Genomic DNA, 17,022 nt, shown 5'->3' on the forward strand with positions numbered 1-17,022 from the left:
TATTAAAAAATCTTAATCCTTCTGTACTTATTAGCTGCTGAATACTACAGAGGAAATTCTTTTCTTTTTGGAATTCTCTCTGATGACATCACTAACACAGTGCTCTTTGCTGACGTCATTATAATAATAACAATAACTCTTTATTTATTGTTGTCCTTAGTGGGATTTGAACCCAAGGCCCCAGCCTTAATGACTATAGATCAATCCCCATATGCCAGATTATGAGAAAATAAATTAAAATGCAACAGTTTGTTTTCAATGGCTATACAGACAACATTCAAAAATATATATAGATAGTCACCATTCCCTGAGGGAAAGGTTCTCCTGCTTTTCACCTGGTAGTTTGTAAATGGACCGTGTCCTTTAGTGCGTTCGTTCTCATCAAGGGAAAAGGAAAGAGACGGCACATCCTCTAATTCCTCGATATTGCTAATTATGATATTGCTAATTATTGATAATCCCACTTGCTGACACATTCTTTGATCATGCAACTTAAAGAATTCTTTCCATTTGACTAACTTAACAAATAAGTAAAGAGCCTTAACCCAGTCAAAGACCTGCAGCTTATTTGTGGGAATGAAAGACCTTTACAAAGAAGAGGAGTTTCAATGCGAGACACAACTAGAAAGATTAATTTTCTGTTTATCATGTCACATAACTGAACCAATCAGAATATATGAGGTTCCAACTAAGGGCATAGCCTTAGGTAGCCTAACATGAACACTTCTATAATAATGTATGTAGAAGAATGAATGGGCTGCACTCACCAGAATCAGGTATAAAAGCAGTGCAGTTCTTTATTTTCAAAGGTGCAGTAAAATCACATTTCATTGCAGGACGTTGCAAACGCCAGGTCAGATTATTCTTGGGTGACAGCTGTTGCGCGTGGATGCCTCAGAGCTGTCGCCCAAGAATTATCTGATCTGGCCTTTGTAACGTCCAGTTACGAAATGTGATTTTACTGCACCTTTGAAAATAAAGAACAGCACTGCTTTTGCACCTGATTCCAGTGAGTGCAGCCCATGCATTCTTCTACATACATTGCCTACGTGAATCTACTGTTCCTTGAGCTTGTTTGCACTGCTGCAGGTGCATCGTTTGCTGACCACGATCCCTGAATGCATGAATACTGGTGCTTGCTCAGCGTCCAAGTGGAGCTAATTATAAGGGGTTGGGGTGCCGACTACTGTGTCTTGTGGAATTTACTTCAGTAATTACACATTTTGTAAATAACATACTGCAGTAGGTGCTCCTCACGCTTACTTCTGACATGAATCTTGCGAGATTTTGCTCACTATATCAGAAGGAAGTGAGGGAAGCATGAATTGTGTTATTCAAGCCCCTGCCATGTATGTCCATCTAACGGATTCAAGAATCTTTTAGATTGGAAAAAAACACTGCATAACTCCGGAATGGAGTACAAAGGGATTTTAGATTAAGTATAAGCATATTTTATAAGTATAGTTTAAGTATATTTGTGTCCCCATATTTGTTCTCCTTTTTCTGCTAATGAGTATCATTTTTATTATCAAGGGTGTATTTACACGTACAGTATTCTGTGCATATTTGATGCACAGGATTTGAGGCTGCAGATTTTATGCTGCAGAGCTCATTGTAAACTAAATGATTGAACACAGCTTCAGATCTGCAGCTTCCAATCCTGCACATCAAATACGTGCAGGATACTGTACGTGTGAATAGGCATTAAAAATGTTTTATGGCTGTTAATCAAGTATTCCAAATTGCCAAGAAATGTATCTTTACAAAGGAAGCATTCAGATAGCTACACACTCACTAACAAATAAAAAAAAAATACTCTCAGACAGACATGTCAAATTGCTGTAAAATTAAGCATGCAGCAGTTCCCTGTCTCAGTAACTGGCTTAATGGGCAGGTCCTGCACTGAGCACTTGTCTCCAAAGCAGGAAGATGACCAGAAGCATTATAGCATTGAGGCTCCAGAAAGTGAACAACAGGAGCTGCGGGGACCAGAGGAAGGTAAGTGTTTTTTTTTTATTATTATTATTTATGGGCCCTGGAAACAGATACATTTTTATGCATATGCCGGAATACTACTTTAATATTTTAATATAATAAAAGAGATTATTAGATAGTAGCAATGTTTAAAACTGCATACTTCCTGTTGTAGTTCTTCAATTGTCTTATTTTTATTTTCAACTTGTTTCTTCAGTGTGCTCAACTAAAAAGTAAATAGAAATTCATATTATATAACATATTGTAAATACCATCAGTGAACAACTAACCATAAGCCATACATATCCTCCTTTACCTTTTGATGACCAGTTAAAGTTTTCCGTTTTTGCATCTTTGTGTTTCAGCAGCCAAAACCTTTTTATTTTTCATTGATGTAGCTGTATGAGGGATTGTTTTGTGTGACACAAACTGTGCACAAATTAGGGGTACATATGAATCACTTTGTAAGATATATATAAGGTGCATAAAGAAAAGAAAAAAGCATTTTTTGTGGCAGTTTTTTGTTTATTTTTTATACTGTTCAAGTTTCACACTAAATAACCTATTCAACTGATTATTCAGGTTAAAGTCATGTTTTTTTATGTAATGTATGCACAATAACCAATCATTCCCCTCTACTTCAGCAACATTAAAGGGGTATTCCAGGAATCACAAAACAGGGCTTTTTTTTCTTTCAAAGACCTCTTGCTGTTTGTCTCCAGCTTGGGTGTGGTTCCGCATCTCAGTTCCACTGAAGTGAATGGAGCCAAGTTGAATACCACACCCAAAGTGGAGACAAGGAGGGTGCTGTCTTTGAAAGAAAAAATGCCAGTTTTTTTATTCCTGGAATACCCCTTTAAAGCAGACCGGGGAGCTGTCAAAATATGACAGGAAATTGTTAAGGCAGACCCGTGAGCAGGAAAACGGGTGTAAATAAGTACATGACTAAGTAGGATTAGTCATCAGAATTCCAGACATATCTTTTTTTTAATTTTTATCTCTATAGGGGGACATTTATTATGGTGTTTAGACCATTTTTTTACTTTTTGCTTTCTCCGGGCGCACAAAAAGTCACATGTGCACCTAAGCACTTTTTTGTGCTACTTTTGTTGGTATGCATAAAGTAGCAAACACCCTTAGCTAAGAAACCTTTAGTTTTCCCTTTGCAGTGGCCAAGTATTTATGAAGTGTGAATGTCGGCTGAGGAGCGGGGCGCAATGCCCATCATGGGAGTTGTAGTTTTGGAACAGGGCGCCTCCAGCTGTTGCTAAACTGGAGGCTTGCTGTTCCATCATTCCCCGTCATGGGAGTTGTAGTTTGGACCCATCTGGAGTCTCGCTTTTTCTAAACTACAACTCCAGTCATGGGAGTTAAAATTTTGGAACAGGGTGTCTCCAGCTGTTGCTAAACTGGAGGCTCATCTATATATATAAAACTCAATGTGTGTATGTGTGTGTGTATGTATATGTGTATGTTCCAGCATCACGTCCAAACGGCTAAAGATATTAACATGAAACTTGGCACACATGTTACTTATATGTCAACAACAAACATAGGATAGGTAATTTAACCCTTACTCACCCCCTTTTGCCATGGGGAAATATATGTTACTGCATAACTTCCAAACGGCTGGAGATATTTCGATAATACAGGATAGGAGGTCGAGATAGGAGGTCGGGAGAGGAGGTCGGGAGAGGAGGTTAGGATAGGAGGTCAGGATAAAAGGACGGGATATGGGGTTGGGATATGACAACAATAAATGCGGACGGCATATGAAGTCAAAAGCTTCCTCTGTTGATTTTCCTCCACAACAAGGATTAGGAAGGAAAAACTGGGCAACGCCGGGTACACCGCTAGTTGTTGCTAAATTAAAACTCCCATCATTCCCAGACAGCTAAAGGCTGTCTAGAAATGAAGGGAGTTGTAGTTTAGCAACAGCTGGAGGCTTCCTGTTTGGAAAAGCAGCTTTATGGATGTTCTCCCCAGGGGAGAGCACCATGAATGTACTAACCTATTTTCGTGGGTTTTTTTTTCTTATAATTTCAGATCCGTGTATGCAGAGAACTAGTTTGGATTTGGTGGACTACATCAATGTCCCCCTTTTTTTGTTGTTGTTTAATATTAATAAATAAGTTAACAAGGGCTTATGGGGGGATTGTTTTTTAAACTGTGTTTATTTATTTATTTACTTTACAGGTTTAGTAGTGGGAGCTGTCTAATAGATGGAGTCCATTACTAAGCCAGAGCTTAGTGATAGCCCGAAAAACAGTGTGTTACGCCTAGCGCTCCGGGTCCCCGCTCCTCCCCGGAGCGCTCACGGCGTCTCTCTCCCTGCAGCGCCCCGGTCAGTCCCGCTGACCGGGAGCGCTGCACTGTCATGGCCGTCGGGGATGCGATTCGCACAGCGGGACGCGCCTGCTCGTGAATCGCATCCCAGGTCACTTACCCGTCCCGGTCCCCTGCTGTCTTGTGCTGGCGCGCGCGGCTCCGCTCTCTAGGGCGCGCGCGCGCCAGCTCTCTGAGACTTAAAGGGCCAGTGCACCAATGATTGGTGCCTGGCCCAATTAGCTTAATTGGCTTCCACCTGCTCCCTGGCTATATCTGATCTCCTCCCTTGCACTCCCTTGCCGGATCTTGTTGCCTTGTGCCAGTGAAAGCGTTTAGTGTGTCCAAAGCCTGTGTACCTGAACTTCTGCTATCCATCCTGACTACGAACCTTGCCGCCTGCCCCCGACCTTCTGCTACGTCTGACCTTGCCTCTGCCTAGTCCTTCTGTCCCACGCCTTCTCAGCAGTCAGCGAGGTTGAGCCGTTGCTAGTGGATACGACCTGGTTGTTACTGCCGCAGCAAGACCATCCCGCTTTGCGGCGGGCTCTGGTGAAAACCAGTAGCCTCTTAGAACCGGTCCACGCCAATCCCTCGCTGACACAGCGGATCCACAACCCGTAAGCCGAATCGTGACACAGTGAGGGCTAACCCCCAATTATTACCCTTGTACCTACTGCCACAGGGGTGCCGGGAAGAGCTGGTACCAACAGACCTGGAGCATCAAAAAATGGCCCTCCTGGGCCAAGATGGTAAGAGGCTGACTTTATTTAGGCTGGGGAGGGCCAGTAACAATGGTCCTCCCCCACCCTGGTAATGTCAGGCTGTTGCTATTTGGTTAGTATCTGGCTGAGAATAAAAATAGAGGGAACCACCTTTTTTTTATCATTTATGCAAAAAGCATCTGGGGCTGCCCATATTTTCATTCTCAGCCAGATAATAACCAAGCAGCAAAAGCCTGACGTTACCAGTGTGGGCATGGACCATTGTTACTGGCCCTCCCAAAACTAAATAACGGCAGCCTTTTACCACCTAGTCCCAGGAGTGCCATTTTTGATGCTCCGGGCCTGTTGGTACCAGCTCTTCAGGGTACCACTGTGGCGGTGTGAGTACTGGGGTAATAATTTTAAGTTAGCACTAGCTGGTTTTGGGGCTAACGGTAAGCTCCGGCTTAGTAATGGACTTCGTCTATAAGACTGCTTACACTGCTAAGCCTGCAAAGTAAATAAAAAAATTTAAAAAACTTTTAAAAACTTTTGTTCCAAAAAACACTCCACAACAAATCGAAAGTAGTGTGTGTGTGTGTGTGTGTGTCGCACAGAACTCACTTACCAAAGCCAACAATGATAAATGTCTCCCATAGGCTTTTCTAGCACAGACATATAGCCTTTTTGCTGTTATGCATAAGGCTCAAAAGCCTATGGGGTGTTTCTCAGCATGGCAAGAGTCCAGATAAGTCCAGACCATGTCCTCTTTATTTAGTGGCAAATGAGGTAGGTGGATGCAAGCTAGGAAGGTGGTCATGGGCTGGACCTGGGCACATGCAATGCTGAGGAAAGCCCCCTGGGCTACTCAGCCTATTTTGCATAATAACAGAAAGGCTTAAACCAGGCCCTGGAAACAACTATAGAGACTAAAAAAAAGGCATGCCTGGATCCTGATGACTAGCCCTATCTAGCCATGTGCTTATTCACACCCATATTTTTCTGCTGACAGAGGACACATGACATAACACACCATAATGTACATTTACGTCATGAACATGAAGCAAAGGCAGAGGCTGTGCTAGCTTTATAGACAGCTGAAGCTGTTTAAATGCAGTGATCAGTGCTGATCATAGCATCTAAAATATTTGTGGGGCTTTGGTGAAACTAATTGGACCACCCCCAAAGATACCTCTGGGGTCTGATAAGTGAAGATGTCAGCTTGATGACTCTTACCATTCCCTGTGCCGCTCTCAATGGATGGTCTTGTATAGTCTGCCATCAGGCAGGCTGTACAAGTAGATGGCTAATGTTACTGGTGAGTGATATGCCACTGCATGAGTACACTGAATAAGTAGCTTAATCAGCAGCAAAAAAAATATGCAACAAATCATGCAGCAGATATTGCATGCATAAACATATCCCAAATGGTTAAAGGGGTATTGTAACGCCGAGCGCTCCGGGTCCCGCTCCTTCCCTGGAGCGCTCGCAGCGTTCTGGTCCTGCTCGCAGCGCCCCGGTCAGATTCACTGACTGGGAACGCTGCTCTGTGTCCCCCGTCGGCGAAGCGATCCGCGCGGCGGGACGTGCACCCCGCGGGTCGCATCCCGTTCCATTTACCTGCCCCGTCCTCCTGCTGTCCCGGCGCGCGCTGCCCCGCTCTCTAGGGCGCGCGCGCGCCGGCTCTCTGAAATTTAAAGGGCCAGTGCACCACTAATTGGTGCCTGGCCCAATCAGTGTCTAACAGTACCACACCAACTTCCCTTTCCTGTACTTGCCGGATCTTGTTGCCTTGTGCCCTGTGAAAGCGTTTCTGTGTGTTCACAAGCCTGTGTATCCAGACCCCTTGCCGTTGCCCCGACTACGAACCTTGCCGCCTGCCTTGACCTTCTGCTACGTCTGACCTCACCTCCGTGGTTGCCCAGCAGTCTCAGCAGATCACCCAACAAGGACAACAGCTGTTGCAGTTAGCTGCCGTGCTCCAGCAGCTTCTGCCTCCACAGCCTCTACCATCTCCTCCGCCAGCTCCAGCATCTCCTCCTCGACGAGCTGCCGCTTCTACCTCTAGAACCCGCCTGTCTCTTCCTGAGAAATTTGATGGGGACTCTAAGTTGTGCTGTGGGTTCCTGTCCCAATGTTCCCTGCACCTTGAGATGATGTCGGGCCAGTTCCCCACAGAACGGTCAAAGGTGGCTTTCGTGGTCAGCTTGTTATCTGGAAAGGCCTTGTCCTGGGCCACACCGCTTTGGGACCGCAACGATCCTGCCACTGCTTCCGTCCAGCCCTTCTTCTCCGAAGTACGCAGTGTCTTTGAGGAGATCAGGCTTCCTCAGCCGAGACGGCTCTATTGAATCTTGTCCAAGGGAGTTCTTCGGTGGGCGAGTACGTCATACAGTTCCGCACCCTCGCCTCTGAGCTAGCTTGGAACAATGAGGCCCTCTGCGCGACCTTCAAGAAAGGTTTATCCAGCCACATCAAAGATGTTCTGGCCGCAAGAGAAATTCCTGCAACCCTGTCTGAACTCATCCATTTGGCCACCCACATCGACATGCGTTTCTCAGAAAGATGCCAGTAGCTTCGCCAGGAAAAGGATCTTGTTCGCACCAGGCGTTTTTTTCACTTGGCACCTCTCTCCCAGTGTCCTTTGCAACCTGTTCCTGTGCCTTCCGCCGAGGAGTCTATGCAAGTGGATCGGTCTCGCCTGACCCTACAGGAGAGGACTCGCTGCAGGAATGAAAACTTGTGCCTGTACTGTGCTAGTACCGAACATTTCCTCAAGGACTGTCCTATTCGTCCTCCGCGTCAGGGAAACGCACGCACCTAGCTAACGTGGGAGAGGCGTTGCTAGGTGTGAATTCTTCCTCTCCACGACTGACTATACCTGTGTGGATTGCTGTACCCGCTAAAGCTAATACTTCCTTCTCCGCTGTGGCCTTTCTGCATTCAGGTTCAGCAGGAAATTTCATTGAAGCCTCTCTCATCAACAGATTCAATATTCCTGTTACCCGTCTCATCAGACCTCTCTTCATTTCATCTGTGAATGGAGAAAGACTGGTCTGCACCGTGCGTTACCACACAGAACCCTTGCTCTTGACTGTTGGAGTTCACCATCATGAAAATATTGAATTTTTTGTATTGCCCAACTGTACCTCAGAAATTCTTCTTGGCTTGCCCTGGCTCCAGCGTCACGCACCTATCCTCGACTGGGCCAATGGGGATGTTAAGAGTTGGGGGTCCTTCCTGCCACAAGCGATGTCTCAAGTTGGGTCCTACTAGTCAAGTCTCCATCGCTACGCCTTTGCCTGGCCTTCCTAAGGCCTATCAGGATTACTCTGAAGTCTTTTGTAAAAAGCAAGCAGAGGTCTTACCCCCACATAGACCCTATGACTGCCCAATCGACTTGCTCCCTGGTACCACACCGCCCCGTGGTAGGATTTACCCACTCTCCGCTCCTGAAAAGCAAGCCATGACGGAATACATTCTGGAAAACCTTAAAAGAGGTTTTATACGGAAATCTTCCTCTCCAGACGGAGCTGGATTTTTCTTAGTTGCCAAAAAAGATGGATCTCTACGTCCCTGTATAGACTACCGCTGGCTGTCTTAATAAAATTACTGTGAAGAATTGCTATCCTCTGCCTCTCATCTCCGAACTCTTCGACCGACTGCGTGGAGCAAAGATTTTCACCAAACTTGACCTAAGAGGCGCTTATAACTTCATCCGTATCTGAGAAGGTGATGAATGAAAAACCGCCTTCAATGGTCACTTTGAATACCTTGTAACTTTGGACTTTGCAACGCCCCTGCAGTCTTTCAGGACTTTGTTAATGAGATTTTTCGGGACATGTTGTATTCCTGTGTGGTAGTCTATCTTGATGACATCCTCATTTTTTCCTCCAACCTAGAGGAACATCGCCTCCCTGTCCGTCAATTGCTTCAGCGCCTACGCCAAAATCATCTTTATGCCAAAATTGAGAAATGTCTTTTTGAATGCAGAAGTCTACCCTTCCTGGGCTACATAGTGTCCGGTCAAGGCCTTCAAATGGACCCTGATAAGATATCTGCGGTAATAGATTGGCCTCGTCCCACTGGCCTGCAAGCTATCCAAACATTTCTCGGATTTGCTAATTATTACGTCAATTCATTCCCCACTTCTCCACCATCGTTGCTCCTATTGTAGCATTGACCAAGAAAAATTCTAATCCAAAATCCTGGCCACCACAGGCGGAGGAAGCCTTTAACCACCTCAAAGCCACCTTCTCCTCTGCCCAAGTCTTGTCCAGACCAGATCCTCTGAAGCCCTTCTACCTCGAGGTTGACGCCTCCTCAGTTGGACCCGGAGCTGTTCTTCTACAAAAAAACGCTAAGGGAAAAAATATCACTTGCGGATTTTTCTCCAAAACCTTTTCTCCTCCTGAAAAAAACTATTCCATAGGAGACCGTGAACTCTTGGCTATTAAGTTGGCACTTGAGGAGTGGAGACACCTTCTGGAAGGAATCCTTCATCCCATCACCATCTACACAGATCACAAAAATTTGTCTTATCTTCAGTCCGCCCAGTGGTTAAATCCTCGCCAGGCCAGATGGTCATTGTTTTTTGCCCGTTTCAACTTTCAAATCTATTTTCGTCCTGCAGACAAGAATGTCAGGGCTGATGCTCTATCATGTTCCACCGATGCCTCAGAAGCCGAGACCCTTCCTCAGCACATCATACCTTCTGAGTGTCTGATCTCTTCTGCTCCTGCTTCTCTGGTACCAATTCCTCCAGGAAAAACTTATGTTCCTCCGCGTCTTCGCCTCCGGATCCTCAAATGGGGTAATTCCTTCCATCTGGCGGGTCACGCTGGAATCAAAAAATCTATTCAGTTGATTGCCAGACACTATTGGTGGTCCTCCTTGGAAAAAGATGTGACCGATTTCGTACAAGCCTGTACAGTGTGTGCACGTGACAAGACCCCACGCCAGAAGACTGCAGGTCTTCTCCTTCCTCTGCCGGTGCCTGAACAGCCTTGGTCCCACATAGCCATGGACTCACTGACCTTCCTTTATCTCATGGCAACACTGTCATCTGGGTGGTTGTTTTTCCAAAATGGCTCATTTTGTCCAGCTTCCTGGTCTTCCTTCTGCGCCACAGTTGGCGAAGCATTTTTTTCTGCAGATTTTTCGTCTTCACAGGCTTCCCACGTCTCGGATAGAGGCGTTTGTCAGGATTCGGCAGGCTGGTGGTGGATCCTCTGTGTCAGTGAGGGATTGGCGTGGACCGTACCGGAGGACCGGTTCTAAGTTGCTACTGGTTTTCACCAGAGCCCGCCGCAAAGCGGGATGGTCTTGCTGCGGCGTTAGCAACCAGGTCGTGTCCACCGGTAGCGGCTCAACCTCACTGACTGCTGAGACTGGCGTGGTACAGTAGGACTAGACAGAGGCGAGGTCAGACGTAGCAGAAGGTCAGGGCAGGTGGCAATGGTTCGTAGTCAAGGGCAACGGCAGAAGGTCTGGAAACACTGGTAATGGCACACACAAGGCACTAGGCAACAAGATCAGGACAGGAAGGGGAAGTGGGTTTTATTCACATGGAGCAGAGGAAGCTAATTGACACTGATTGGGCCAGGCACCAATTAGTGGTGCACTGGCCCCTTAAATCTCAGAGAGCCGGCGCACGCGCGCCCTAGAGAGCGGTGCCGCGCGTGCCGGGACAGCAGGAGGACGGGGCAGGTAAATGGAACGGGATGCGACCCGCGGGGGGCACGTCCCGCCGCGCGGATCGCATTTCCGACGGGGGACACAGAGCAGCGTTCCCAGTCAGTGAATCTGACCGGGGCGCTGTGAGCAGGACCAGAATGCTGCGAGCGCTCCGGGGAAGGAGCGGGACCCGGAGCGCTCGGCGTTACAATACCCTTTAACCATTTGGGATATGTTTATGCATGCAATATCTGCTGCATGATTTGTTGCATATAGCCGGGGAACGGGACAGGTGAGTGGAGTGGCTTCTTTCAGAAAAACGCATATCAATGCGGGTGGCCAACTGGATAAGTTCAGATAGGGTAGCAGGAATTTCTCGTGCGGCCAGCACATCTTTGATGTGACTGGACAAGCCTTTTTTGAAGGTCGCGCAGAGGGCCTCATTATTCCTGGATAGCTCAGAGGCGAGGGTGCGGAACTGGATAGCGTACTCGCCTACAGAAGAACTCCCTTGGACAAGGTTCAATAGGGCTGTCTCGGCTGAAGAAGCCCGAGCTGGCTCCTCAAAGACACTGCGTACTTCAGAGAAGAAGGACTGGATAGTAGCAGTGGCAGGATCGTTGCGATCCCAAAGCGGTATGGCAAAGGACAAGGCCTTTCCAGATAACAGGCTGACCACGAACGCCACCTTAGACCGTTCTGTAGGGAATTGGTCTGACATCATCTCCAGGTGCAGGGAACACTGGGACAGGAACCCACAGCACAATTTAGAGTTCCCATCAAACTTGTCAGGTAGGGACAAGCGGAGTCTGGAAGTGGCAACTTGCTGCGGAGGAGAAGCAGGAGCTGGCGGAGGAGAGGGTTGCTGCTGTAGAGGCAGAAGCTGCTGCAGCATGGCTGTCAACTGCGACAGCTGTTGTCCTTGTTGGGCGACCATGGTGGCGAGGTCAGCGAGACTTGGCAGCGGCACCTCAGCGGGATCCATGGCCGGATCTACTGTCAGGATTCGGCAGGCTGGTGGTGGATCCTCTGTGTCAGTGAGGGACTGGCGTGGACTGTACCGGAGGACCGGTTCTAAGTTGCTACTGGTTTTCACCAGAGCCCGCTGCAAAGCGGGATGGTCTTGCTGCGGCGTTAGCAACCAGGTCGTGTCCACCGGTAGAGGCTCAACCTCACTGACTGCTGAGACTGGTGTGGTACAGGAGGATTAGACAGATGCGAGGTCAGACGTGGCAGAAGGTCAGGGCAGGCGGCAATGGTTCGTAGTCAAGGGCAACGGCAGAAGGTCTGGAAACACTGGTAATGGCACACACAAAAACGCTTTCACTAGGCACAAGGCAACAAGATCCGGCCAGGACAGGAAGGGGAAGTGGGTTTTATTCACATGGAGCAGAGGAAGCTAATTGACACTGATTGGGCCAGGCACCAAATAGTGGTGCACTGGCCCTTTAAATCTCAGAGAGCCGGCGTGCGGGCGCCCTAGAGAGCGGGGCTGCGCGCGCCGGGACGTGAAAGCTGGGCAACGGGACAGGTGAGTGGATTGGGATGCGATCCGCTACGCGGATTGCATCCGCTCCGGCAGTGACAGTGCAGCGCTCCCGGTCAGCGGGTCTGACCGGGGCGCTGCAGAGAGGAGAATGCCGCAAAGGCTCCAGGGAGGAGCAGGGACCCGGAGCGCTCGGCGTAACAGCATTCAATTTGTGTCAACATTTTGGAGAGATCTCTGCAATCAATTAAAGATTAAATTAAATTTATCTTCCTCCTATCACCCCCAGTCCAATGGACAAGTGGAAAGAGTGAACCAAATCCTTGGTGACTATTTGCGACATTTTGTCTCCTCCCGTGAAGATGATTGGGTCGACCTTCTGCCCTGGGCTGAATTCTCATACAATTTCAAAAATTCTGAATCTTCCCCCAAATCTCCATTTTTTGCGGTGTACGGCCGTCACCTGGTGCCCCCCCCCCCCTCCCCATTCCCACTTCTTCTGGAGTTCCTGCCGTGGATGAATTAACCCGGGACTTCTCCTCTATCTGGAAAGAGACTCAGGACTCGCTATTATTGGCCTCTTCTCGCATGCGGAAACATGCGGATAAAATGAGAAGAATTCCTCCTGTCTTTGCCCCTGGTGATTAAGTGTGGCTCTCTGCCAAATACATACGGTTTTGGGTCCCTAGCTACAAGCTGGGTCCTCGTTACCTCAGGCCATTTAAAATCAAAAATCAAATTAATTCTGTCTCCTACAAGCTTCATCTTCCCTCTTCTCTTCGTATTCCCAACTCTTTCCATGTTTCTCTTCTTAAACCTCTCATACTAAACCGTTATTCTCCCAAGGTCACTGTTCCTGCTCCTGTCTCTGGCTCCTCGGATGTCTTCTCTGTCAAGGAGATCCTCGCCTCCAAGGTCGAGGTAAAAAAAAAATTCTTGTTGATTGGGAGAATTGTGGCGCTGAAGAGAGGTCCTGGGAGCCGGAGGCCAATATTTTGGACATGGAGCTTATCCACAAATTTCTTGGTTCCAAAAAGAGGGGGAGACCAAAGGGGGGGGGGTACTGTAACTCTGAGCGCTCCGGGTCCTGCTCCTTCCCCGGAGTGCTCGCAGCGTTCTGGTCCTGCTCGCAGCGCCCCGGTCAGATTCACCGACCGGGAGCGCTGCTCTGTGTCCCCCGTCGGCGATGCGATCCGCGCGGCGGGACGTGCCCGCCCGTGGGTCGCATCCCGTTCCATTTACCTGCCCCGTCCTCCTTCTGTCCTGTCCCGGTGCGCGCGGCCCTACTCTCTAGGGCGTGTGCGTGCCGGCTCTCTGAAATTTTAAGGGCCAGTGCACCACTAATCAGTGTCTATCAGTACCACACCTATAAAAACTCACTTCCCTTTCCTGTCCTTGCCGGATCTTGTTGCCTTGTGCCCTGTGAAAGCGTTTCTGTGTGTTCCCAAGCCTGTGTATCCAGAACCCTTGCCGTTGCCCCCGACTACGAACCTTGCCGCCTGCCTTGACCTTCTGCTACGTCTGACCTCGCCTTGCCTAGTCCTTGTGTACCGAACCTGTCTCAGCTGTCAATGAGGTTGAGTCGCTATCGGGTGGAACGACCTGGAGGTTACCTGCCGCAGCAAGTCCATCCCGCTTTGCGGCGGGCTCTGGTGAAAACCAGTAACCTCTTAGATTCCGTTCCCCTGGTACGGCCCACACCATCACCTCACTGACACGGGGATCCACTACCCGTATCCATCCTGCATACCGGTCCGGTTCCTGACAGGTATTCCCATCTCAACTAACACAGTTGAACTTGTAGGGCACATAAAGTTAAATATTTTTGCAAATAACTTCATTTAGCAAATTTTCATCCTTCCTTCTGATATTCCTGCTCCTTCCTTCCTCTTGTTGACAACTTTAGAAATGGTGGTCTGTCTGGTTAGGGCTAAGTGGAGCAGGGAAATTAACTTTGCTTTCTGTATGCTCTTTGGCTCTCTGACAGGAAGCTGAGTTAAAGGGGGTACACCCGGCAAAAACATTTTATCCCCTATCCAAAGGACCAAAGGATAGGGGATAAGATGCTTGATCGCGATACCCCCCCCCCCCATACCCCCCCTCCCCCGCAATCAGGCATCTTATCCCCTATATATATTATTGGATAGGAGATACAATGTTTTTGCCTGGAATACCCCTTTAAATGTAAACACCTTCCACCACTTTTCCCCTGGTCCTGTCACAGTGTGAGCAGAACCACTGACTTGACTACTTAGCCCAGAATGTGCAGAGTTACATGAGTAAATTACATTTTATCCTAAAACTATATATCAATCAACTTCTGCTCTATAACATGATGCGTGCAGATTGGACTGTATTTTCAACCAGACCAGTTCCCTTTAAGCCCTTAAGGACCCAGCCAATTTTCACTGTAGGACCCGGCCATTTTTTGCACATCTGACCACTTTCACTTTAAACATTAATAACTCTGGGATGCTTTTACCTTTCATTCTGATTCCAAGACTGTTTTTTCAGGACATATTCTACTTTATGGTAGTGGTAAAATTTTGTCGATACTTGCATCATTTCTTGGTGAAAAATTCCAAAATTTTATGAAAAAATTGAAAATTTTGCATTTTTTTTTAAACTTTGAAGCTCTCTGCTTATAAGGAAAATGAATATTCCAAATAAATTATATATTGATTCACATATACAATATGTCTACTTTATGTTTACATCATAAAGTTGACATGTTTTTACTTTTGGAAGACATCAGAGGGCTTCAAAGTAAAGCAGCAATTTTCAAATTTTTCTCAAAATTTTCAAAATCTATATTTTTCAGGGACCAGTTCTGTTCTGAAGTGGATTTGAAGGGCCTTCATATTAGAAATACCCCACAAATGACCTCATTATAAAAACTGCACCCCTCAAAGTATTCAAAATGAGATTCAAAAGGTTTGTTAACCCTTTAGGTGTTTCACAGGAATAGCAGCAAATTGAAGGAGAAAATTAAAAATCTTCATTTTTTACACTGGCATGTTCATGTAGACCCAGTTATTGAATTTTTACAAGGCATAAAAGGAAAGAAATCTTCCTAAAATGGGTAACCCAATTTCTCTCGAGTAAGAAAATACCTCATATTTGTATGTCAAGTGTTCGACGGGCGCAGTAGACAGGCTCAGAAGGGAAGGAGCAACAGTGGGATTTTGGAGAGTGAGTTTTTCTGAAATGGTTTTTCATGGGCATGTCACATTTAGGAAGCCCCTATGGTGCCAGAATAGCAAAAAAAAACAACAACACATGGCATATTATTTTGGAAACTACACCCCTCAAGGCACATAACAAGGGGTGCAGTGAGCCCTAACACACCACAGGTGTTTGACGACTTTTCGTTAAAGTTGAATGTGTAAATTATTTTTTTTTCACTAAAGTGCTAGTTTTCCCTCAAATGTAAAATTTTTACAAGGGATAATAGGACAAAATGCCCCACAAAATTTGTAAACCCATCTCTTCTGAGTATGGAAATACCCCATGTGTGGACATCAAGTACTCTGCTGGCACATTACGATGCTCAGAAGAGAAGGAGCGCCATTGAGTTTTGGGGAAAAAATTGTTTGGAATGGAAGTCAGGGGCCATGTGCATTTACAAATTCCCCCGTGCTGCCAGAACCAGAACAGTGGACCTCCCCTCCCCCCCCATGTGACCCTATTTTGGAAACTACACCCCTCACAGAATTTAATAAGGGTGCAGTGAGTATTTACACCCCACTGGCGTTTGAAAGATCTTTGGAACAGTGGGCTGTACAAATAAAAAATTACATTTTTCATTTTCAAGGACCACTGTTCCAAAAATCTGTCTGACACCTGTGGGGCGTAAATGCTCACTCTACCCCTTATTACATTACGTGAGGGGTGTAGTTTCAAAAATGGGGTCACATGTGAGGGGGGGGTCCATTGTTCTGGCACTATGGGTGCTTTGTAAACACACAGGGCCTTCAATTCTGGACAAATTTTCTCTTCAAAAGCCCAATGGCGCTCCTTCTCTTCTGAGCATTGTAGTTCGCCCACAGAGCACTTTACATCCACACATGGGGTATGTTCTTACTCAGAAGAAATGGGGTTACAAATTTTGGGGGGCTTTTTTCCTATTTTCCCTTGTGAAAATTAAAAATTTAGGGTAACACCAGCATTTTAGTGAAAAATGTTTTTAAGAAGAATTTTAAGAATTTTCATTAAACACCTGTGTGGTGTTAAGGCACACTATAACCCTTGTTACGTTCCATGAGGGGTGTAGTTTCCAAAACGGGGTCACATGTGGGTATTTCTTTTTTTGCGTTTATGTCAGAACCGCTGTAAAATCAGCCACCCCTGTGAAAATCACCAATTTAGGCTTCAAATGTACATAGTGCACTCTCACTCCTGAGCCTTGAAGTGCACCCGCATAGCATTTTACGCCCACATATGGGGTATTTCCGTACTCAGGAGAAATTGCTTTACAAATTTTGGGGGTCTTTTTTTCCTTTTAACGCTTGTGAAAATAAAAAGTATGGGGGCAACACCAGCATGTTAGTGTAAGTGTATGATCCGGAATAGGAGCAAATCACAAGTGTGAATTCAACTGCAATTTGCAATTTGACCCCCCTGGGTGTTTGCACGGGATGCCTGCTGAATGATTTCAGCAGGCATCCCGGTCCAATCCCCGCCCGGCGCGCGGCAGGGACCGGAATTCTCCATGACGTAGCGTACGTCATGGGTCCTTAAGTACCAGGGTGTCATCTCGTACGCGTACGTCATGGGTCCTTAAGGGGCTAAAGGGGTACTCCGGTGGAAAACTTTTTTTTTATAAATCAACTGGTGCCAGATTTGTAAATTACTTCT

At 46.8% G+C, this 17,022-nt stretch overlaps 1 protein-coding gene across 7 annotated transcripts in view; it reads right to left on the bottom strand.

Annotated features, from left to right (window-relative positions):
* SYCP1 (synaptonemal complex protein 1) overlaps positions 1–17,022 on the bottom strand; it is a 955,469-nt gene that overhangs the window by 241,789 nt on the left and 696,658 nt on the right. For all 7 annotated transcript variants that reach the window (XM_056558361.1, XM_056558359.1, XM_056558362.1 and 4 more), the window contains one exon: positions 2,138–2,200. In XM_056558361.1, coding sequence (XP_056414336.1) covers positions 2,138–2,200 — 63 coding nt within the window. The remainder of the gene's footprint in view (positions 1–2,137; positions 2,201–17,022) is intronic.

Source organism: Hyla sarda, chromosome 2, assembly GCF_029499605.1.
Source record: "Hyla sarda isolate aHylSar1 chromosome 2, aHylSar1.hap1, whole genome shotgun sequence".
Taxonomy (NCBI): Eukaryota; Metazoa; Chordata; class Amphibia; order Anura; family Hylidae; genus Hyla; species Hyla sarda.